This window comes from Numenius arquata, chromosome 10 (assembly GCF_964106895.1).
Source record: "Numenius arquata chromosome 10, bNumArq3.hap1.1, whole genome shotgun sequence".
In the NCBI taxonomy this organism is placed as follows: Eukaryota; Metazoa; Chordata; class Aves; order Charadriiformes; family Scolopacidae; genus Numenius; species Numenius arquata.
The window spans coordinates 40,453,599-40,477,871 of NC_133585.1; the positions used below are offsets into that span (position 1 = coordinate 40,453,599).

General features: G+C 38.8%; 1 protein-coding gene across 1 annotated transcript in view; it reads left to right on the top strand.

Annotated features, from left to right (window-relative positions):
- Positions 1-24,273, top strand: part of ANK2 (ankyrin 2) — a 166,045-nt gene that overhangs the window by 19,375 nt on the left and 122,397 nt on the right. Inside the window, exons 3-5 of the mRNA XM_074154943.1 lie at positions 5,280-5,378; positions 6,529-6,627; positions 23,062-23,160. Of these exons, the coding sequence (XP_074011044.1) occupies positions 5,280-5,378; positions 6,529-6,627; positions 23,062-23,160 (297 nt within the window). The remainder of the gene's footprint in view (positions 1-5,279; positions 5,379-6,528; positions 6,628-23,061; positions 23,161-24,273) is intronic.

Genomic DNA, 24,273 nt, shown 5'->3' on the forward strand with positions numbered 1-24,273 from the left:
GCAATCAGAGCATTTCCCCAATTGAACTGTTTCCAAAATCTGATGGAACTTCATGTTTTGAGATATGATGAATACAGGGATTGGTTACAGTTATTGGTATAGTTATATAGCTAAGAATTAGTTATTACATGATTATGTTTTGTTAAATGCTACCTTCATATCAAGTTAAATTATTATGGAATTTCTTACTTTAATCTAAATTAAAGCACCATCTGAAAATCATAAATCACTTTTATTTCTTTATTTCTGGGGCGAGTTATAAATGTCAGGGGACAAAACTTCCCTGTTTTAAAAACATTCACTTAAAAAAATCTAATCACTGGTATTTTATAGGATGAAAAACTGATAGCCACTGGAAATCTCTGATTCCCTTAAAGCTATTTTCCTTATATTACAAATGTAGTTATTTTAGGATGTGGTTGCGATTTCTAGTTAATGTAGCAAGAGAAGACAACTTGCCTCTGAATCGGCGTTCAAAATGTTGATGAGCAAAATAAACTTTGATTTTACAGTATCCACTTGTGCAGCCCGTAGTTCTAGAAGTTAGACCCCAAGATCTGACGAGTCCAAGGGTTCATCAGCTGTTTGCTGTGTTTTGAAACAGAACTGATAATCCAAAAGGCAATGTAAAATAACATTTCCGTACCTTGTCTTTGGAAGCTTGTGAGTTTTCATGGTGATGGTGTTAGTCTCTTGGAAGGAAAAAGATAATGGATTTTGGCATTTGTTTTGAAGAAGTTGTCTGTGTTCACAAGGAATGTATGTGAAGTCTGATACCTTGAACAGAACAGGATTCAAATATTAGGTAGTTTTGGGGGGCCTCCAGCTCCAAGGCTCTTTAAAACTTAGATCTGTTTGGCTTTTGCTCTCATTTTGTTGGCTTCTTTATAATTTGGTTGGAGTCTTTATTGCTTCTGTTACAATGAGACAGAGCACCAGCTATTAATTACTTTCTCATTTCCAAACGGAAAGCAGCTAACGCTCCCAGCAGTGCTAACTATAGACTGAAGTAGCACGGTAGCCATAATGAGGGCGACAGTATCACGTGTTGATGTCACTCAGTAGGTTAATTCATTTTCATGAATTCCTAGGCTATAAAGCAACATAAAGGGAGAATTTTCATCATCTGAAATTATTTTTCTTTTTTCAACCATCCACTTTAGTTCTTTGTGATATTTTGGGGAAGAACTTCAGCAGACCTTTGGACTTGAGAAGGCCATGCCCAGCTCTCCAATGTGCCCTTTCCCAAATTCTTCTTGAAAAGAGGTTGACCACATGCACTTTTTACTCCCTGAGAGATTTATTTGGAGGAGAGAATTTGCAGCAACCTTAGGCTGACATCAATTAAAGAGATGGAGAAAAGTATTTGACTTTAACAAAGACTGTGATACTGTCTTTTAGTCTCAGCCTCTACTGATATGTGCAGATGCCTTCTTAACTCTGGCAAAGCATGTAAAGGAGCTGGCACGACCATGCAGAGTTAGTCACAATAGCTTTTTAATTTTCATTGTGTTTGTAACTTATGCTTTGCTATTGTCCTGCTAGTATATATATAAGCCTGTGAACACAGCATCAGTGGAAGGAACTTGGTAAAAGCACTTTGCATATCATGCCTCAAGAGAGTGTTGAAACATTAAAAAACCAAATTTTTGTATTGTTTTATTTTTGTTGACTTTCATGATGTTTTTTCTGTAAGTTGCTTAAATGCCATCCTAACCTTGTGTGGCAAAGTCAAGAGTAATTAGAAACTCAAATGTTGGTAAATTTTCCTGGAAAGTGTTGCATCCCAACTTCCAACAGAGTCAATGGGAGTTATAAGAGGTCAGACTCTTAGCATAAAGGAAAGAAGAGGGTTAGTTTTGATAATATACATTCTTGCTTCCTAATGTTCTTAAAGATATTAAGTACTTAATGAATACCTTCAAATGGAAGTAAACTTCAGGGCAGTTTACTTCATGGACAGGAGAAGCAGAACCACTTCTGGTGGCAGTGCTGACCGTGGACTTAAAATGTTCTTCGAACTACAGGTCGATCTGATGCTCTGCCAAGAAGGTGGCTTTCGGTGGGGTCAGTTTGGCATAACAGGGTTAGGCAGGAATATTATAAGCCATTATTGCTGTTGGATGTCACAGCAATGTGGGTGATATCCCAGAAGGAGTAAATGGCACAGCAGGATTGAAGCTGAACCGGCCGGTGCCTGAAGAACTTCCATTCCATGAGGCAACTGAATTCAAAGGCAGAAGTAGCATGGGCTTCCTTGGGTGATTTTCAGACGATAGCAGTGAGACGTAGTGCCTGCCTTACGGGGGAAAATGTGACTATTTTTGGTTGGCTTAGAAGAGATTGGTGATTTCTGTGACGTACAAGAAATCTGTAGTGAAAATACATAGCGTGACACCATAATAAGTGCTGTGAGCAGTAGTGGTATGTGCGTGCGTTTCTAGCACTCTGCAGGATACCAAATGTTGACGCTTCTAGCTCAGTGGTAGAGGAGAAAAAGAACTGAGGGAATCAGACTCTGCAGGGAAACACTTGAAGAACCAAGCTTGAAAGGCTTAGTACTATGTTCTTTTATGAAAGAATTACAACTGAGCCTCTAAAAGAAAGGTAGTTATGGTATACGTAGGCTTTGCGGGGAGGAGCAGTCTCTGTGCTCTACAGTTTTGCTTAGCAGACAACTAATTTCATCTCCCTCTCGCCCACCACTTTTTGGTAGCCATAGGAGAGAAAAAGGGCAATGCCAGATACCTTTGTTGTTCTTAAATACAAGAAACCAGTTGACAGGAACGGAGGAGTTGCATTGATTAAATCTGAGCTTCCGTCATCATAAGTATCAGGGATCAGCCGTGTGGGTTGGGAAATAATTACAGCATTGGTTCTGATTATGGAGGAACAAAGCTTGCTTTAAGGCTTCGGTCACGCTGGTCCTCAACATTTAAAGTGCAGTGCTTGCTTCTGCTACTGCATGCCCTGGCTTATTTTATTTAAGGAAATACGGAATTTGAGTGTGTACAGTGGGAACTGTATTTAGGCTATAGTTTCTTTCTGTAACCTTTTTCCTGAACCTCATGTTTTAATGAATAAAAATAGTCATATGTTACAAAGAAACTCACATAATCTATGCAACAATATTAGCTCTCAGCTGCTTAATATGTTATCATTAGATATGTGTCTTAGAGGTACGAGTATGGGTATTTTAAGAGATTGCTACTAATTAAGCACTGGGAAAAGCCTTGCTTTCTCCATACTTGGGCACATCGTAAACTAAAAAAGAAGCTTGTTCTCAACGTTTTGCATTCAGAGGCATGTGTGTGCGCATAATTCATGTGGGCCATGCAACATTGTGGTTTCTCTGCTGTTCGTGGACTTCGGTCTGCTTGCAAAGAGAGAGGTTAATAACTTGTCACAGCAATGCATCAGCATTGTACAACTGTAAGGAGTCAAAGTTACCACTCCTGCTCTCATAGAAAGTGTTGATGACTGAATGCGTGATATTAGATATGAGAACAGGTCTTTTTTCTCAAACAATGAGAAGAACGCTGTGTGTTTCCCTGCAAAATACTGTTTCAAAGCTTTCAACCACTGTAGGTAGTAATTATGGTTATTTAATACTCAGCTCAGATTAAATAACAAGGAAGATTAGAGCTTTCTGAAATGTTTTCAGCCTGCAAAAAATTCACTGACATGTACAGTGTGCCTCATCTTGATGATTGTGGTCAACCTCACCACATAATCTTGGCCAAGAATTTATCCTTGATCCAGAGCATGATGCTACTGCCACCCCTGGGCTCTGCAGATCAGGAGTAAGAGTGTTCCTCTGGAAAAAGGAAGATCTGGTTGCTGCTGCTTTACCTGCGTAATGGGATTTGAAACCACATTTCTCATTAACATTTCCTAACTACCAGGCTGCGTAAGGGCATTCCTCTTCTCTTGGCAGCTTGTGAACATAGCCTTCCTTCAGTTCCTTTGCTTTTCTCATAGTTGAACTTCTGAATTTGACCACAAAAATCTGCCTGTGCTGCTTGCACAAAAGTAGAATTAAATGGAGTTACTTCAGAAATGCATTTGGATTGCTGTGTCTGCAGCCGTTGGACCCACTCCCATTAAATGCCTCCCATGAAGTGCTAAGTGCTTTAAAATCCCGGTGGGAATTACAAGCTTGAACTGCCTCTGTGGATGGACAAATAAAAGAGCAGAAAGCTGCTTGTTTATTTCGCAATTTAGATGACTGTGAACTGCTTAGAGACAAGTAAAGCAACAGAAATTACACAGCGCTCAACTCGCTGCAAGTTGCTCAAATACCTGAGTATGGCTTATGATGCTTGCAATATGGAAAACGGGAGAATGCTCGAGGGCTATAGCAGTATCTGTTGCTGTCACCTGACTGATGTACCATGAAAAATACTGTAGGATTGTGAAAGATAGGTTGGCAATTCAGTTACAATAGACTGTCATTTTATATTTTTCCCTTGGGTGGAACAGGGATACTAGGAAGATAACAGTTTCCGTGGCTGGAATTTATGAGATAAACTATCCTATTCCTATTTAACGTGAAAAGGATTTAGATGCTAACTTTCTTAGGTTGCTTTTTTTGAAAATCCTAGTTCTTATTTCATTAATTTTCTTTTCCTTTTTGAATGAGGTTACAAAACCTCAAAGCTTAGTGAAGACTTGCTCATCAGAAACCAGCAGAGCCAAGGACCAATATAATTTGCAATCCACATGTAACCAACAACCATTTTGGTCTACTTGTGCTTTTGGTTTTCTGCTTGATACCAGTTATCCCAGAGGCAGTGTCCAGCGTTCAGGACACCTACATCAGCCTGGAATAATCCTGATTGAATAGACACATCCTGTGTAAATTTGGCTAAGTCCTGTGATTTCTCTGTGTTGATAGTACCTCAGTGGGGCTAGATAAAAGTTACAGTAAAGAGAAGGCAGATATGCACTCAAATTTTGACGTAATGGGCTCTGTGGAGGTACCCAAGGTAGTAGTTTGGGGAAATGTGAAACTATTGGAAAGGAATTAATCTCTTATGGATACTTGCAAAGTATGGTTTGTTTTGATGTCTTTGTTGCTATGGGAAAAATGTTATTGGAGAAGTTTGTCACACAGTGCCTTGGCTTAAATAGCCAAGTCCAAAATATCTGACTTATATAGACAGTCAGCTAAGAGATGTAACAGTATTCCAGCTACTAATCTTCTTATACCAGGGTAAGGTAGGAATGTGTATCTTCAGAACTGATATTTGTAATTGATATGGCCCTTGTGCTTACAGAATGGACTCAATGCTCTGCACCTGGCAGCTAAAGAAGGCCATGTGGGACTGGTACAAGAATTATTGGAAAGAGGGTCAGCTGTGGATTCTGCCACTAAGGTAATTCATGCATGTCTGTCAGTTTATTCACGAAAAGAAAAAGCCAAATACATTGGAGAAATTTAGAAAAAAAATTTGAAGTACAAAATAAGTTAATAATATAAATATCTCACTGATATTTAAAATGCTATTTCTATTATGGCCTGCGAGCCGATGTTTTTTGCTGAAGCTCATCGGTAGTAAATAAAGAGGGAAAGATTATTATTTATACAGTTTATTTACAGAGGAAGTATGAAAAGGTTTTAGCAGTGACAGATTTTTCATTATTTCCAATGGCAGGTCCCTATTAAAGCTCAAAATAGTAGAAGTTTTTCAAATCTGTGAAAATTGGTAATTGATTGTATCATATCCAGAGCCCTTTCACTCAAGGGTACAGTGGAAAAAACACCTGTGTGATAAGTTGTTTTGCCTTCAGCCTTCCCACAGTCAGGCATGTGTGTATATCCAAAACATTCAATCAGGATGTTATTTGTCTATGGGTGGAAAATTCCTTGTGATGGGCCAGATTTGTTGGCTTGAACAATATAATGTTTGACTCCTAGTGTTCAGGTTGGCTGATTGTGCTCAGCTTTTGCATTTAGATACCACTGTGTCCTTGCGGCTCTCTTAGTTTTTATGATTTCTGATGCACAGGACCCCCATCGAGGTTAATGCTCAGAGACCTTCTTGCTGAACTTGTGCTTTCCTCTTTGAAAAACATCTTGATTCACCCCTCAGTGAAGCCGCTGTTAGAACCACCAGGTTCTAGAGAGGACTCTGGGGTTTTATTCTGGTTTTATGAACCTCGATTCTTAATTAAAGCCATTTAAATATTGCTCCCAGGATGAGAGATTGGCCTGGAAATTTTGATCTCTGGACCTGAATGAAAAAACCTGCTAGCCTATACTAAACTTTACCTGGAAGTTTGTCCCATGCCCCAGTCCCATTCCATAATTTCACTCAAAAGTTATGTTAGGATGTCAGTGTTACACAACCACTCAAGAAGTCTTAATGGCTGCAACCACCAGTTCTATCCTCAGTGATGGTTGTGGAACAGCATGGAACTGTAAGGTAAAATTGTACTCAAAACCTGAATGTTATAGAGAACTGCTGGTTGGAATTGTTCCTGAAGAAAGGGTAATGTCTTTCGTTTTTTCCCTCCCTATAACAGAAAGGGAATACAGCCCTGCACATTGCATCCCTAGCAGGACAAGCTGAAGTTGTCAAAGTTCTGGTTAAGGAAGGAGCCAATATTAATGCACAGTCTCAGGTATGATGCTATTTTCTCTTCTGTCTTCTAAAAGTTATTTGGTGAGATTTTGAGATAGATCCGAGATGTTAAGCAGTGATTCCAAGCATCCAAACCTGACAAATCAATCAAATTGCGGCTTCCATAGCATTCACTGGTAAGTAGAATAAAAGTAAGTAACAAATCGAAGTCATTATATAGTCATTGTGTGATACAGGAACTCACATTGTGGTTGACTGAAATATTTTCAGAATTCCTAATGTGCTTTAATAAATTGTTTCAGAAATTTTTCAAAGCATAGAAATATTACATCATATGTTTGAGTTGAATTTTGATTAATTTCTCGAAGACTTGATTCTTACAGTTGCTTTTCATGGTTATTTGTTGGCTAAAAATTTGCAGATAACTAACTCCATGCTTCTGAACTCATTCTTTATGTGATCAGAAAGAATTTAAATCAAAAGTTTGGAATGTACATTTGAATGCGGGAAACCCGCCTTGTCCTGGCAGGCAAACCAACTGTAAAAACAGCCCTGTTATTTCCAGTGACGTGAAGCTTGTCCGCTCTTCAAAAACATATCAGAGAAGGTGGTGATTTTGCAGACTATGCGACGGCCGGTTCTTCTCTCCCTGGGTTGGGCAAGGCTGCAGAGGCAGCTGCCTGCTGTGATTTCAGAGCTGTAAACAACATGTGCTAGATTTGCAGCAAACAACATATCACAAACTAGCCAGATTTGTTTGTTTTCCAAGCTAACTGTCCCTGTCTCCAGGGACAGACGTGGTATTAGCAAAATAGATCAATTGACCAAGTTATCCTAACACTTATTGGAGATACCTATTATTTCCTCTGTTTAGGATTAGGAAGAATTTACCAAATAAATGATTTGCTTAATGTTTGTAAATGCTACCTTAACTATGGCAACTGTCTGTAGCTCTGAAAAACTGAACAGATGGTATAGACAACGACTGTATATGATAAAGAAACTGCATCTTTCTAAAGCATCTAGTAAGCTTATGACATTCTCAAAGTAAATCATCGAGCTAACTAACAGTGTTCAAATTGAGTCCTAGTGCGTCATTCAATGACCATGAACACCATTTTTGCAGTAATGGTGTAGGCAAAGACGATGAGAAAAACAAGTCATGCTTCAGGGGTAGATTAATTTCAAATTAAATTTGCCTAGCGCTTACTGTCTATAGGAAAGATAATGGCCCTTAGCTTAATCTTGCTGGAGTATGTGAGAAGAACAAGAAGAGGGTGATGTGATTTAAAAGTGTAACGAGCAACTACCTTGGTTAAAGACAGTTTTAAGAAGCTGGGCCAGTGGGAGATGCTCTTCTCAGTCCTCTCCTGAAATGTGTTCCCTGATCATTAGGAACACAGACCAGTTTATAAAAGGTCTTTATTTGTCAGAGTCCATCCTAAGTCTGACTAACTCCACATCTTGCTTGCCCAGACCTGGGAAAGGGGGACCTGGAGGGTTTTTTGCTGTTTGATGTTACAAACTTATGATGGACAGTGTAAAGTAAGTAGAGAGCAGGAGATGAATTTATAAAATGAATTCATTTATTTATAAAATTTATTTATAAATTTATAATTTATATATTTTTATATAAATATATATAAATATATAATTTATAATTTATATATTTTATTAATTTATAAAATGAATAGGTTTGTCTGTACTTTCATTAGGTTTTAAGAGGAGAGAGAAATTGAAAAGATCTGACTCCAAGATTTTTTTAAAAAATATTTTCTTTATTATGCTTTTTGCCCCAAAGTGACTGCTAAAGAGCTCTCTCAGGTCAACTGAGAGCTAACTACTCCCCTTGGTGTCCTTCCATTAAAGATAAGAAATGTTGTAATTCCATTGCCTAAAAATTTAACAAACTCCTTTCATAATGAGCTGACTGGATGAATTCTTCATAAATTTATCGGCCTTTTCATGTGTATAAGAAGATAAAGTAGTGTCTTTAATGTTAGGATTTTGAGCATGGTAAGAGAAATAATTGTAAAAATGATACTTTCATGAAGCATTATCCCTCAAAAAGTCTTCATAAAGGCTTTTCCTTATGCTGGAAAAATAAATGAAGTTTTCTAAATAAAAAACAAATCCTACCCAAATTGGAAATTGTTTTCACAAGTATTATTTTATACAGTATCGTAGTTTTAGACACGTTTATTGTTAGCACTGGATGTTCTGTGTACTAAACACAGACCTATTAAGAGGCATTTGCTACTTGAATTAATTGAATGAATCTGATGGAGGACGTTTTTACCCCAGTACTGCTCACTGGTTGCCTCCAGACAGGATGAATTCAAACTCCTGTGATATATATGCCCTGGATCTGTGCCACATTGTTTGAATTAAACAAGTCCTGTTGACTTGAATGGGAGGGTGAGTCCTCAATGCAACATGATCCAGCTGTGGGGGCCTTTGGGTTGTGTCTTTCTGGCCTGCTGTGCTTTTCCAGAAGACATGGATCATAGCTGCTTCAGGCAGGAGGAGATGTTCAGAGGATCATGAATATGAATATGTTGCCTATGTGGTGGGTGGAACGCATATATTTTTTTTAGTCAGGGCTCTGAGCAGACTCCTAAGAATTTGGTTCCAGTACTGATTTGCCAGAGCCTTCCCTTGGAAGATTAAATAAAAAAGTAGTTTCTCTGTGCCCCGTGAATAGAACGAGGATAATGAATGCTGCCTTTCTACTGCAGATTGTATTGACTTGCTCAAGAATCATGTGTGTCATAGAAAATAAATTAATTAGCAAAAAAGAGCTAAGAAAAACAGAAACTTCAAAAGTAATAAAGAATAGACACTTGATTTATGGTAAAAGATCAAGAAAGATTCAAGGATACCTAACTACAGCTGGTCAAACCCCAAAAATATGAAGTTATGAAGAGGAAAGGAAAAGAGAATGACTGAACAGAATGTGCTTGAATAATCAAATACTAAGTTTTTTTGTCAGGAAGTATGTCATTGTTGAAAAGGCGAAGAGAAAAAAACTATCAGGAAAGAGCTTAATTGAGAAAGTCAGAAATGAACAAAGATACATATTAAAGGTAACTTTGAATTAAAAAGTGAGAAATTATGACTGAAATGCTCAGTTTCTCTTTCTTACATTTTCTCTCAATTCCATTTTTAAAAATAGATGCTGTATTGTCACTCTTAAATCTTTTATGAACATTTGTTGATATTGAGGGTATATTACCTCCTCTCCTCGGTATCTCTGTTATTTCACACTTTATTTTTTTTAGGCCCCTGCTAAATGCCATTTGCTGGTAGGGATTTAAAGCCAGTGCGGTTACTCAGGTTGCTCCATAACTTCCTCTTTACAGAATCTAGTATCTGTCAAGGTCATTCTCATTTCCAGTGATGACAATTTGCCATAGTGATAAAATTTCTTCACTGGTGATAAACTGATGGATAAAAGAGTATTCTTAACTCCAACTTGTTCAATTTATTTTCTTTCCTTTCCTTTCTCCATAAAATTGCATAAAACCACTGGCCTTTATCAAAACTTTCAACCGGTGACATCTGAAACACCACACTGATTTCCCTGTTCCTTCCAATAATGATATAACAGAATTATCTCAGAAAATGCTATTAAAAACATTGTAACCACTGAGATTACAAACCCCATCTGTGCTATCTGAGACTGTAAGGCATTCGGGACTTTGATTTTATGGATTTTGTTTCTCTATTAGATTACTTTGCTTTGCCCTTCAGTTTCATGTTGGCCTTCAGAGCTGTTATTTTGTTCATCTTCCTCTTTCAAAAAGTCTGTTCCTTTTGAGCTAGTAAGTCGTCACTGCTATTTTTAGAAAAGTAATTTCTATTTTGATACAAAGCCTAATTGCACAGTGATTACTAATTGAACGACTCTACTTTCACCTGCATGCATATCATTGGAGAGCTGACATCTTCCTTGAGTATGTTTCAGGAGAATGCTGAAATGAGGTCACACCCAGAAATGGCCAGAGAGATCTAGAAGTTGCTGGTCCTTTTTTGGCATGCCTCCACCTAGAATTTGGCAAGTGTGCAATTGTTTGGCTCAATTAGAATTGTCTTTTGCTACAAGTATTGCTGGAGAAAATATATTTATATAATGAGTATCTATAAACCATTCCCTTGGTTGACTCTGCTGATAGTTCAGTGAACAGATCTAGATATGTGTCATCAAATAAAAAATCAATTCCTGCAATTTCTTTTCTTGATTTGACCATGATTTGTGGTCATGTATAGATCTGACCAAGCTGCACTCATTGATAATATAAAATCTTTTCTGGGGACTGGATGGTACAAACTATAATGTAAAGTGGGTAACATCTCCTGGGGTTGGTCCAGGCTATTTCTTGGAGCTTTGGTGAGGTTTCGTTGCAGAGCAGAACAAGGTCATCCCATGGAATGCTGTAATCTTTTGCAGTATGTGTTCACGTGTGTGGGTGATCCTCTGGGTACTTCTGAATTTCAGTGGGGAATTCAGAAAAAGCCCTCAGGGGCATTGAAATGTTTCAGAATGCAGAACCATAGAAGTGGTGTTGGCCACTCGTCACTCTGTCTCTCTCTCACACACATCCACCCACCCATCACACTCTTTCACAGAGCCCAGTGGTATCCTCTTGTCACAGCTGGCTCACTTCTTTACCCCAAACCTTTTCTTAGTTGTTGCTTCTGCATTAGAACAGTAATTCTTTTTTGGTAATTTTCTTTTTAATGAGTGTCTACTTCTGTGACATATTAGGAATTCTTATGCTAATTCTTGATTTTTTTCCAAGGTGGAAGAACCATCATCAGATTTAGTTAGTCCAACACTTCCCATGGATAAATTACTGTTCACCTCTATTACTTTCTCTTAAAGTTAAATTAAGACTCATCTGACTCATGTATAGGCAATCAGAGATGTCTGATAACTGGAATATTAGCCTGCCAAATGTGATGATACCCCAAATGCAATAATAACACACCCCTGGAAGTGTTCAAGACTAGGATGGATGGGGCTTTGAGCAACCTGCTCTAGGGGGAGGTGTCCCTGCCCGTGGCAGGAAGGTTGGAACGAGATGATCTTTAAGGTCCCTTCCAATTCTAACCATTCTATAATCTTAATAACTGAGTCTCCCTGTAGACTGTCCCCTGCGGCAATGATGCTGAGCTGTTCTGACCTTATGGAATGAGTTGCACCTCCTCGGATGAGGTGATTTGTCAAATGTCAAGTGATCAGGCTACAAAGAGCTGAAAAGTAAAAGACAAAATGAAGAAATATAATTCTCTCCTGTTCATAAGGGAACTATCATATCCTGGAGTCATCTAAGAAAGAAATTATTCCCTTCAATTTTAAAATTTCTGCAGTGGGGTTTGGAACAGAACGTGTTCCCCAGCAGCTGCTGCTGATGTGCTTTGACCATGCCTTCATCTAGGGGCCCTCACAAAAGGAGGAGCTACCTTTTAATCATCGGATTATTTAAAGTGACCCAGATACAGAAAGCAAGGATTAGATAAATCAGTCCTTCCCCCAGCTGATCTTGTTATTTAAAAGCCCTCTGGTTTCCTTTCCTCTATATCCCGCTCTAAGCTCATTGCAAACACATTAGCCAAGAAATATTTTTGTTTATATTTGTCCCCATTATGGTTCCCACTTTCTGTCTCAACACATAGGTGATGCCACCGTGGCTGCTAGGGTATTCTTATCCCGACTATTCATCAAATTGAAGCAATCCTTGGAGCAGCACAGAGCTTCCAGCCTCAATATGCTTTCCCAAAAATGAGCGATAAAAGAGCTTGTTGAATGTCCATATTCAGTGTTACCACAAAAGCAAAGGGAGGATTTATGTGTTTCTCAGAGGAGTGATCAGCTTGTCTCTCTCAGGGTGCCCTAGGATTGCTTTGCCAGAGAGTGACCTCCCCACGGTTTGTAAAGATCTTCTTACCTTCAGAATGGAGCATATTTTGCAGAGTATTTGCTACTCCATTATGACAAAAGGTTTTAATTCCACCAACTGGGCTTTCTGCTTTTATATCAGTATATTTAGAGAGCCGGGTTTTTAGCTGCTATATATCAAGAGGAATCATTTAGCTGCAATTCATCATTGCTAATGTAATAAAGGATCAGGCCTGTTATCTCTTCACCGGAGGGGGGAGAAAAAAGGAAGAAATGCCTTCTGGAGGATTATATGGATTTTGAGAGATGTAAACAAAAGTAATACATTAAGAACAATGAAAGAACAGATATATTTATTCATCCTGCCCTAAAGTAGTCCAAGTTTCAGTTGCCTGTCTCTTAAGGTGATTAATGATAAATTAATGGTAAACAACCCTTACTCCTGATCTTGAAGTCTGATCTCAGGCAACCATGGAGGTGGAGTTGAGTGGGAAGCCTTTCTGTGCATAACTGAAGTGGTCCTTACATTGACACAGAATATAGGATAACAGAGTGGAAACATAAGATAATGATTGTTAATATCAGTGCGTTCACGTGGGACTTTCCCATTTCCCTAAATAATTCATACAGTTAAAGGAAAAATAACCCTATGAGGATGCCCAGTTTGTGGTGTCACCTGCAGAAGCAGTAGTGTGGTGATGTGGAGATATGGGACAGGTTGGCTTTCCTTCAAACCCTACTCAGAGGGTCAGGAGCTTTTGAAGACCAAAGAAGGGTCCTGAGCCAGTTTGATGTCTGTCTCTGGGATCCCAGCTGCAGCCGTAAAATAACTGAGCGTGTCAGGATCTTAACCAACAAAGACTGGAAACAAACTGAAAATATTTACAACCTGTATCTTAGTCTATTTTGTTAACTTGCAGTCTCTGTTAAAGTGCTATAAAGGCACCAGTGGTCCAGGTTGAAAGATTTTGATTTAAACAAATAGTGGGGTTTTTTTCAGCTAATAATGTGACTCATGGCCTCTAATTTTTATTGTTAAAATGCATAAACTTTAGGAGCCTGCAGTAAACCAACATGCCAGCTGGCAGGGTAAGGGCTCATCGGACCAACATGCCCTGTTTTACCCCTGCTGTGATGACAGAATCTGCAACGATAAGAACTAGGCAGTGGCAATGTTATACACATAGATTTATGAAAGTGTAGATATGATGAAGTCACAACTAAATAAACACACACATTTTATTTATCATTTTAGTGCAATATTGTCTTCCTTCTAGCCCTCAACCATATACATAAAAGAAGTGCTTGTTTTCAGTCCTGAAATTTCCTTTACCGTGTCTGGAAGGCAAACCCCAAATGCTGTTTTGGATGACTGCCCAGAATTCAAATGCGAGACTCTGCCCCGGCTAAGCTTTTGGGCCCCAACCCATGCCCAGCATCAAGGTTATGTTTTCTTGTGCATGGCTGATCTCTCCTCTTCCCTTCCCATTATTTTCCATCAGCTCAGTTTCTATTACAGGTTTGCTCTTTGTAAAAATGACATTTTCGAGGCACAGAACATCTTGGTTTCTGCCTGGCTGTGTTTTCAGGCTCTGCTGTTGCTTTGCTGTTCTTGCAGAGAAAATCGTGATATTTGAAGCTGCTAAAATTAGAATGTTTGTGGTTTTTAAATTTGGCATCTGAGCTAGGAAGCGACTTTCAGTAAAATAGGCTTCCCAAGAGAGGGGTTCTTGTAATGGTGAGGCAGCAGGTGTCATATACATAGTGCTACAGTTGGAGTTCTCTGTGATCTCTCATGAATGAACTTAGCAAGTTCATCGCAAACCCAGACAACATCACTTATCCATAGGCTTTATAATTATTGCAGTGGTGTTAAGTATAGAGTGGAAAACACTATTTATATTACTAGAGAATTAGTGAGACAGCTGAAGGGATGGTACTATTTTCAGTGTAGGCTTCTGTGTCACTGCATTTGTAAAATTTATTTATTGCAAATTAGTTTTATGATTTGTTATCTCAAAAAAAAGTTAAATAATATTTCTTTTTTTTGTTTGTTTAACTGTTTGGTACGATAAAGTAGAATCACCAGCCTTCCTAAATCCAGTAATTCTGGCCTTTTTCCTTAATGCTTTTCTCAGTTTTAATCTTTACAGTCTATGGGACCCTGCAGGCCTCAGTGTCTGTGGTGTGTAATGAATGAAAGGGTTGTCACCTAAATGATCAGCTGACAGTTGCTGGGCAATTTTACAGTAGGTCAGAATTCAGTAGCTCCCCTGTGCCCTTGCAGATGTGCCACTTTACATCGAATAGCTATCATAGAATCACAGAATGGTTAGAGTTGGAAGGGACCTTAAAGATCTTTGTGTTCCAGCCCCCTGCCATGGGCAGGGATACCTCCCACTAGACCAGGTTGTTCAAAGCCCCATCCAGCCTGGCCTTGAACACCTCCAGGGAAGGGGCATCCACAACTTCCCTGGGCAGCCTGTTCCAGTGCCTCACCACCCTCACAGTAAAGAATTTCTTTCTGATACCTAGTCTGAATCTCCCTTTTTTCAGTTCAAAACTGTTCCCCCTCATCCTATTTCTCCACTCCCTGATAAAGAGTCCCTCCCTGTCTTTCCTGTAGCCCCTTTAGGTACTGGAAGGGGCTACAAGGTCTCCCCGAACCTTCTCTTCACCAGGCTGAACAACCCCAACTCTGTCCGTCTGTCCTCACAACAGAGCTGCTCCAGCCCTTGGATCGTCTTTGTTGCCATTTTGTGTTCGTTCTGTGCTCTATTCATCATCATTCTATGCTCGCAAATGCTTACATCTAATCTGTGTGTCATCCTTTTTACTAGCCCTTTCCAGCTATGTTATAAAAGGAAAGGATACCCCAGGAAAATGAATATATACTAATGTGCTGCTCATTTTGTAATGTAGAGGAAAGAGTCTGGTCAGAAAACACAAGGTGCTTTCATCAATACTAGAAATCGACAGTATTTAATTTAGCTGGTTGTGGATGTATCCAGAAGTTGGTTTTAGTGAATCTCACTTTCTCACGATGTGGATATAGGTAGGACAACACAAAAATTCCCCTCATGAAGGTATCATAGGGGCAGGAGGACAAGAGCGGAACAGAGCGCACTTCCTTCCTCAGTCTCTCAAGGCTGAGTCAGATGTGAAGCTGGAGCAAATAATTTCTCTCAGGAGAAAAGGAAAGATTCTTGAATTGAATTATGTTTCTCAAAGGCATAACGTGTTTTTTGCACTAGTGTTGGTTCAGCGCTACTTCTTACAGTTGAAGTGGAATCAAACTCCCTGTCCCAAGGAGAACATATAGACAAATACCAAACTGCCTGCTGAGTATCACAATGGTATATTTTATACAAATAGATTTTCTTATGGTAAAGTATTTAAAGATAAAATCAAGCAGTATGCAGGTATTGTGTGTCATACCTCAGCAGCATTGATGTGAATGTTCGGTAGGCCTTTCTCACCGGAGAAAAAAATGCAGTAGTTTTCCAGGAGTTTTAGTTGTTTTCAGTTTGTGAAAGCCTGCTAAAATACATCAGTTTAAATACAGTTTTTTATTAAAAAAAAAACCTCAAATTTTTTTTAATGTATATAGTATTATACAGTTATTCAATATTTAGAGTTCCAGTTCTGATTGTAAACATGTTCTTTCTAATCCTCTGTAGTCATAGATGTAATAAAGGGTAGTTTCCTTCTTTCCTTTGCATTCTCAATTTTGTGCTGCTTAAACTATCAGTTGAAGAAGATGGGCTCTTGATTTGAATATCCTCAGTCTTTCTTTGGAGTAGCCTGCTATCCCTTGGCTGTATGGCAAAATGAGCCTCCTTAGGCAACTTAAATGCTGTGAGTTGGCCTTTATCATATCTTCACAAATTTGACAAATGCATATTTGCTTGAATATAAATATATAATTGTAGTAGTCCAAATATTTCTGAGATTTTTTTCCTTGAAAAAAAAATATGGATTATATGATTGTTTTATGGAACATGTATTTTAATGGAGAAGAAAGTGGAATGTGAATAAATGGTAAAGTTACTGGTATATAAAACTTCTAGATTTTGATGAAAGCTAACAAAAAAAAAAGAGACTTTAAAAAGTTCAAGTAGGTACCTTGATCTATCCTTAATTCACCCTTTTAGGCACAGAATCTCTCCTGCTAAGATAAAATCCTCTTACGAAGAGTCTATTTTTAGATTGGCTGAAAATAATGCTCTGAGCATAATGCACAACAAAGTTCCCAGAATCAAGATCAAGAGGTGTGTTCTCAATTTAGCTTGAAGGGTTACATTTATTTGTAACTCTCATATTTCACTGATTAATTAATTACTTGGATTGTTAGAGGATTTTTCACTGAATCACAGAATGACTGAAGTTGGAAGGGCCTTCTGGAGGTCATCTTGTCCAACCCCACTTCTCAAGCAGGGCCACGCACAGTGGGCTGCCCAGGACCATGTCCAGGTGGCTTTTGAATATTGCCAAGGATGGAGACTCCACAACCTCCCTGGGCAACCTTTGCCAGCTCTCGGTCACGGTAAAAAAGTGTTTCCTGCCATTCACAGGGCCCCTTCTGCGTTTCAGTTTGTGCCCATTGCCTCTGGTCCTCTTCCATCCCTGCATAACGTTGTCCTATTTCAGAGAGAATAGTCTTTGCTAGAGTGGTTCTTTCCTCTCCTGTGGAGATTGCTGCAGACTGAGATAAAGGGAAACAGGGAGTGAAGGTAGAGTAAACTTCTTTTAACTGTTAAAGTGAGCTGTCGCTGATTTAGGCTAATATCAGTGGATAAATGGGGAAAACAGGGAGGTGAATTGTATGTTGCTGAATAAAGATTTAAATCAAGAACTTACCATTCTTGTTGACATTGAGCAATACTCTGAAGAGAAGAAAAAATCCTCAAACAGTTATTGAACTTAACAGCTCCAGAAACAATCATGATCTTACTGCGTACAATGATATATTAACGCATGGCCATAAATCAGCAGATTTCTTCTGTGTGAGCTGTTTCATGAGTAACCTAAGCTTGTCTCACGCTTGTCTCATTCTTTTCTCATCCTTTGTGCCAATATCTGTTCCTTTTTGGGGCTGGCTTAGATTCTAACAAGAGTACAAAGAGGAGGCACAGGGGGGAAGGAGATCAATTTCACAAAGGCTTCTCCTAGTTCACGGTAAGTCCTGGGTTGTATGAAGGAAACTCTGGAGTGACCCAAAGGAAACCAAGCTTTTATATGGACATTATTTTGTGCACAGAATCTGCTCTGAATGCTGCTTGAGAAGCGCAGGTGCAAATTGCAGTAAAGGTTGCAGAAAAAACCTAACTAATTTAGTTTTCATTTGTGACCTTGAGAAAATAACTTTTTTGTTTCCTTGATAAGAAGCAAAATTGCAGGGGTGAGGCTACTGAAATGCCAAACCAAAAACCCAAGCAGTAAGTTGGAGAGGCAGAGGAGGCAACTGGTCTGGATCGGGCAATCCACTGATTGCATTGAGCTCCTGACTGGTAATTACATCTTGAAGAGTAAATAGGAATGACCATTTGCTGTATGTAAACAATTGCATTAGATGTCAGTTGTCTGGTCTTCCCTGGTAATCTCAGTGATCTTCTAATACAGTCTTAAACAGTTCCAGGAGGCCTTTTAGACACAATAGATACATTCTTGGGGGTTTACAGTAGCTATTTAATCACAGGGTATGTTGCTGACTCTCATGTATCATCTTAAAAGAGGCGAACTGAGGGACAAGATAATATATCTGTTGTCTCTCTGTTGTCTCTTTTCTTTTTCAGTATGAATATAGAGAGATAAATATGGGCTGCCCAGGGCAGTGGTGGAATCGCCATCCCTGGAGGTATTTAAAAGATGAGTAGATATGATGCTTAGCGACATGTTTTAGTGCTGGTTTTTGGCAGCGTTGGGTTAATGGTTGGACTCAATGATATTAAAGGTCCCTTCCAACCTAGACAATTCCATGGACATATGGCATATAGATACTCTAGGTATATAGACACTAAAGGCCACGTCTTCATGGACAAGCATGGGTAGGCAAGTCATTCAAATGCGCTGGCTACTAATCAGAGTTTGGAAGATGCGTGCTTCTGATCATTTGGTACTGCACACTAAGAGTATGGTTTCTTGAAAGCCTGCCATAAAATAAAGCTCAACCAAGCTATATAACTGTTTGTGTGGCTGTCTAAATGCTCTAATAATCCCTCTGCTTCTTCAAACTGTGTTCTTCATTAGGGCTTGGGCAAAATTTAATGATACAAATTCTGAGTCATATATAGACTTGCCAATTTGCATTAATAGCTTGAAGAATCATTGAGAGCTACTCATTTTCTCAAATTAGCAAGTAAATCAGTGAATGTAGTAGAAAGAATGGAGTATGAAATATACTCTATTTGTTTAGCGTTAATTTCTCATTATAACTTTATATTATAGCAGTAAACATCTTGCAGTATACATTTATAAAGATAATGAAATCTGAGTACTCTCTCCTCACTACAAATACTCTGATGAAATCATTGTTTGAAAATAAATGTTATATATCATTACAAAATTGATTTCTATTTTTCAGATGATGCACTAAATCTTAACATACAGACATAATATAATTACAGAGCTGGGTTTCAGAAAAAGGAAAATAAAGTGTATTTCTTCTTTTCCAGGTCACATTTTATGCCACAGTCAGTATTTTCACTTTAATTCTGGATGGTGTTTATACAGTATGGGATCATAAACAGAAGGAAAATTTATTGAAATAAATTCCCCACCACTGGCCCGATAAACCCATGTATCCCACTCCACATGCTAAAACAACGAGGGGAGAGGTCAGTCTCCTTTGCAATGTGTCCACGGAGAATCATTAACCAGAATGTCACGCATTCAATAGAAGACACTGTTGTAGTGAAACAAAAGCCTAGGGAAAACACGTTTTCTTCAATTCACAAAGATCCGACATCTTGGGCTTTGAAATATCTCTAAAAGCAAACCAGAGAAACCAAGTACTGGCATATAACTCCCTGAAACTAAAAAATGAGAAACTGGGAAGGGGATTTTAGATTAGTAGAAGTAAAGGAGATGAAGGGAAGGCTATGCTTTTGTTGTGGACGTTTCCATTTAATGGCAGGAGTGGCTGAGAGAGATGGAAACTTGCTGTATACAATACAGACAGACAGACACATCATAGAAACTGTGCAGGATGGGGAGAAGGCATGGAAGCCCAGAGGTCCCGTGGGCAAAGGAGAAGGAAGAGCTCCAGCAGGGCTCCCAGGTGATCCCACTGGGCAGAGTTATTCTGAGGAGAGCAGTAATGTTGGGAATCCTAAAATAGAAGTTTTCTGTCTGAGAGCCAGGAGTGTGGAGGTCAGGAACACTGCAATTAGAAGCTCTGAAACCAGTTCTTCACTGAGAAAGCAGACTTCACCCTGCCAGTGGGAAAAAAGTCACGCTTGACCTTGCCATGGGGAGAAATTCGGGGGAAGCTTTTTCAGTGCCTGGTATAGATGGTTTTGCATATAGACTTTGGCATGCTGTTGCAATTTCTAAATGAGCCAGATTTTAGGAAAATATATACAGTAGTTTTAAACTATAAATAAAGCTTGGGGGGAAAAAAAAAGGCTATGATTTTATGTGCAAGTATTTCCTTACCCTCGATTGCTGTAGTTTCAGATACAATTATAGCCCATGAGGAGGATATCCTTGATATAATGGGCACTCTTCTGGATTTCTGCGTGGTGCTAAATGATCATGAAGTCATATATGTATTGTTTGTGGCCTCCTAATCCAGGATTTATTATCCTGATCCTGTTCCAGAACCTAGGGACTTGAGTTGATTAAAAAAAATAAGATTCTTTAAAGCTTTTAAGCAAATTGATTTACTCTGGCTTGAAAATTCTCATATTCCCCAAATTTATATTAGTTGGTGTGATCCTCAGAATCATAAAATGTTTTAGGTTGGAAGAGACGTTTAAGATCATCAAGTCCAACTGTTAACCTAATAATGCTTGTATTTATCCACGTAATGTTCTGTGCTAGAAGGATTTTACAAGTGGCAAGTATTAGCATTTAAAAAACTGCTACATTAGACATTAATATTAAAATGCTGATGAGGCGGGTGGAAAATTACTATTAGTTATACCTAATAGGTTGACATGTTGTTTCTTTCCGGCGTGGGAAGGAAAGCAGAAACGCTGAGCCAACCCTGCAGTTTTCTCTCTGCTATTCTCTACGAGTGCAGTCAAAAACAAACCAATCTGTTCCCAATTCCCTTTGCCAGCTCAGTCCCTGTGCCCGGCAACCCCCTGCCCTTCTTCGCCTGCCTAATTACACGCTGAACAGCTTTGCTTTGTTTTACGCTGGGATGAGATCTCTTATCTCCCCTCGTTAAAGAGCTGGCCGAGGAGCAGCCAGACCAGCACCCTCCCAGCCCCAGGGTGGACCTGGCAGAGCCTGGCTGGTTTGCCTAGTTTGTGCTTCCAGTTTGCTGCCTGGTTTTAGCAGTGATTTGGGAGGAGGGAAGCTGCCCGTCAAAATGCGATGCAGGCTGACCTTGCTGTTAAGAGGCTTTTCTTGATGTCTAACCTGAATTTCCTCTCCAGCAACCTTAGTAATCTATGCACTTTTCTATTTGTTTTAGTCATCATGAACATGCAGAACAGACCTTTGCCCCCTTCTTTAAAGACTGTTATCTTGTTTTCCTTCAGTTCTCCCTTTCCAGACAGAACAACACTAATTACTAGTCTTTTCTCAAAGAAAAATAGCTTCCCTAGGGAGATATATTTTTCACCAGTGCAACAGTTGTCTTAATTACAGCAGAATGAGCTCATTGACCAGTGTCCTCTGGTAAACCACTGTGATCTTCAGGTCCTTTTCTGCAAAATTCTTCTCTAACTCTTCATTCCCTGTTTGCATAATTTGTTTTTCCTGCCACCGTGGAGATACTTGTGTTTGTCCTTACTAAATTACATTTCCAGCTCTTTTCTCCAAGGTAGCAGAAACCTTTCAAATGATGATCCTCTTGTGTGGTGTACTTGCTCACGCTGTCTGTAACTGTAATAAGAGCACTCTATTCCATCCTTCAGGTCATTACTGAGAATATTGGATAATACTTGCCAAAGACAGACCCCTGTGCAAATTCACTCAGAGTACATCCCACATTTTTGGCATTGAGCTGCTGTTAACTGTTCTCCAGGTGCCATTTTTTAATTATATGTCCCGAGATAGAAGTACCAGAACATTATGCAAGCCGTATTAAAAGACTTCCTACAACATATATAGCATACCTCACACGACATACGCAACATAAATGACATTATGTCCTGACCAGTCTTCCGCATTTGTAAATGCAGAGGAGGTTTGTAAAGACATCAGTTCTACAATCAACTGTGTTATCTAGTTACTGAAAAATGGGATTTCGTTTCATTAGGAAATTACTAGAATGTTGTCACAGCAAGTTTGCTAGAAAGAATAATGTTGGCTTCTCTGAAACAAGGTTCTCAGTTATTATGGTATTTGCACAAGTATAAGCACAAGGTTTTCACTCATTGTGACAGCACGCAAGATTAAAAAAGAAATAAATTTCTTGTTTGAAGTCTGGTTTATGGTTTATGTTCCAGCTAAAAGTGCCATTCCAAAGCAGAAGAATCTTTTTGGAAGTATAGGTGAATATGTCCTCTTATATTACATGGTAATCTACAGAATAGTAAAGCATTTTCTAAGGCCTTTTTAGCAATCCTAAAAACTCCTAGAAGAAAGTTATTAATCAGGCAGACAGCTCACTTCCATGCCTTTCTTTTGTAAGGATTTTGTAGCTAGTTAATTAAAATTGTTTGCATTTAAGTATTTTAATGGGAAAAAAGGACTTATATTCCTAATGAATTTACCTGTAGTTTGATTAACTTAGAAGATTTTTTTATTTTTTAATTACTGTATTATCCAGAACTTCTGGATAATCCAGTCCTTCTTTTAAGGACTCTAGGAGATTTTAATGCATGTTTATAATTAAATGATAGATGAACTTATTGTATGGTCAGAAATGCAGTTGTTACTTTGCAAGGTTGAATTCCTTTATGTTTGATGACTGGCAATGTTTTATGTATTACAAAATTTTATGTAGTATGTTAAGCCTTTGTCATCTCTACTCAGCTTGTCATGAGGTATGGACTTTATGGTCTCCAGGGGATGATGTCTTCGGTTAAGTTAATGTAATAAATGGAGGAAAGTCTTGCTTTCCTGTCAGCTTTCATAAAACTTTATTGCCAGCTTTACAGTTCCTGAGCATTATCAGCAAGGAATAGCTGTATTAATAATTACTGTGTCCATTGCTTCCTCAAAATATGTGCCAAAAGAAAATGAGTGTGAAAGCATGTAGAATTTTATGGGTTTAAATGGCATTAAACATCGCCATATTAAGTTAAAAAATACAAAGTTTTTCTACTTTAAAAACTTAAAACATTTCAGTTAAAAAAGCACAAATGCATTTTTAGCCATATATTTATTTGAGGTTCATTATTGTTGGTATATTCTCTTTCCTCATTACAATATTTTCTCGTATGTTCTTCCTAGAATGGCTTTACTCCTTTATATATGGCAGCTCAAGAGAACCACATTGAAGTGGTGAAATATCTCCTGGAGAATGGAGCCAACCAAAGCACAGCTACTGAGGTGAGGTATATTGTTGTTCTTTTACACATGCTCTTATTTTCCTTTGCCTTTGTATTCAGATCACTTAAAGATTTTTCAAACTGAGTATTTTGAGAACTTTCACTCTTTCATTTCAATGAATTGTATTTATGAATCTTATCCTTTATTTCTACACGCATGGAAGGTGTAGGTGAACTGTTCTGGAAATGGTGAAAACGGATGAAATCCAGCCTGATTCATGTGACAGCAAAGTTTTCCCTGACCTTAGTGAGCCCAGAATTTTCACCTTCAGTTTGTGCCCATTTCTCCTATCAGCTTCCTGGAGAATTTTCAGAAAAATGAATGAGGCTTTGAAGAGTGGTCCCTAGAGCTGTAGGAATTATAGGAGGCCAAGGTGGTATTGTCAGGGGAACGGAACAAATAGTAGATCGATCATAGGCTAAGTGGAGAGCTACAACATTTCATTGGAACAGATTTACGTCTCTGACAAAGCCCGTGAAACTCCAGCATCTAGGCGAGCCATAGCCTGAGCAGCAGGACTATCTTTGTGCTGTTTTTCCATTTACACTGTAAGATTTGGGCAAAAATCAGTGAATAGAATATATGACATATATCTCCCACTCTTGGCTGTATAAGGAGTCTTCTGGGGAAGCTAGTCAGTCAGCCTCTTCCTTAGCCAGCTGAGAATTGTGTGGAACATAATGTGAATACCACAATTAGAACTGTGTCGACTGTGTCCAGGAGGATGTCTGTGTGTAGTGTAAAATGGTATAAAAACAATTAGTATCGACAGTTAGTTGCTGACAAGCTTTCTTTTAGATTGGGTCTTGAGATTTTTAGATGAGTTCAGGATATTTTCTGCATAGAAAGAGTGAGAAATCGGCAAGTGCACGCACAAAAGTGATGAGTGGAGTAGGCTTTCTGTGATGCTGGGTTCACAGAAGCATTCAGGTAGAAAGGGACCTCAGGAGGTCGCTTACTCCAACCTCCTGTTCCCCTAAGTGAGGAGCAATGGCAGCTGGAGCTCCTCAACCAGCTAAGTTACTCTGATTCTGAGGCCTGTCTGTGACTTTGTGTAACCTATAAATATTCATTATTGTCTGTGATTAGCGTAAGGTGGAAATCAAATGGCTA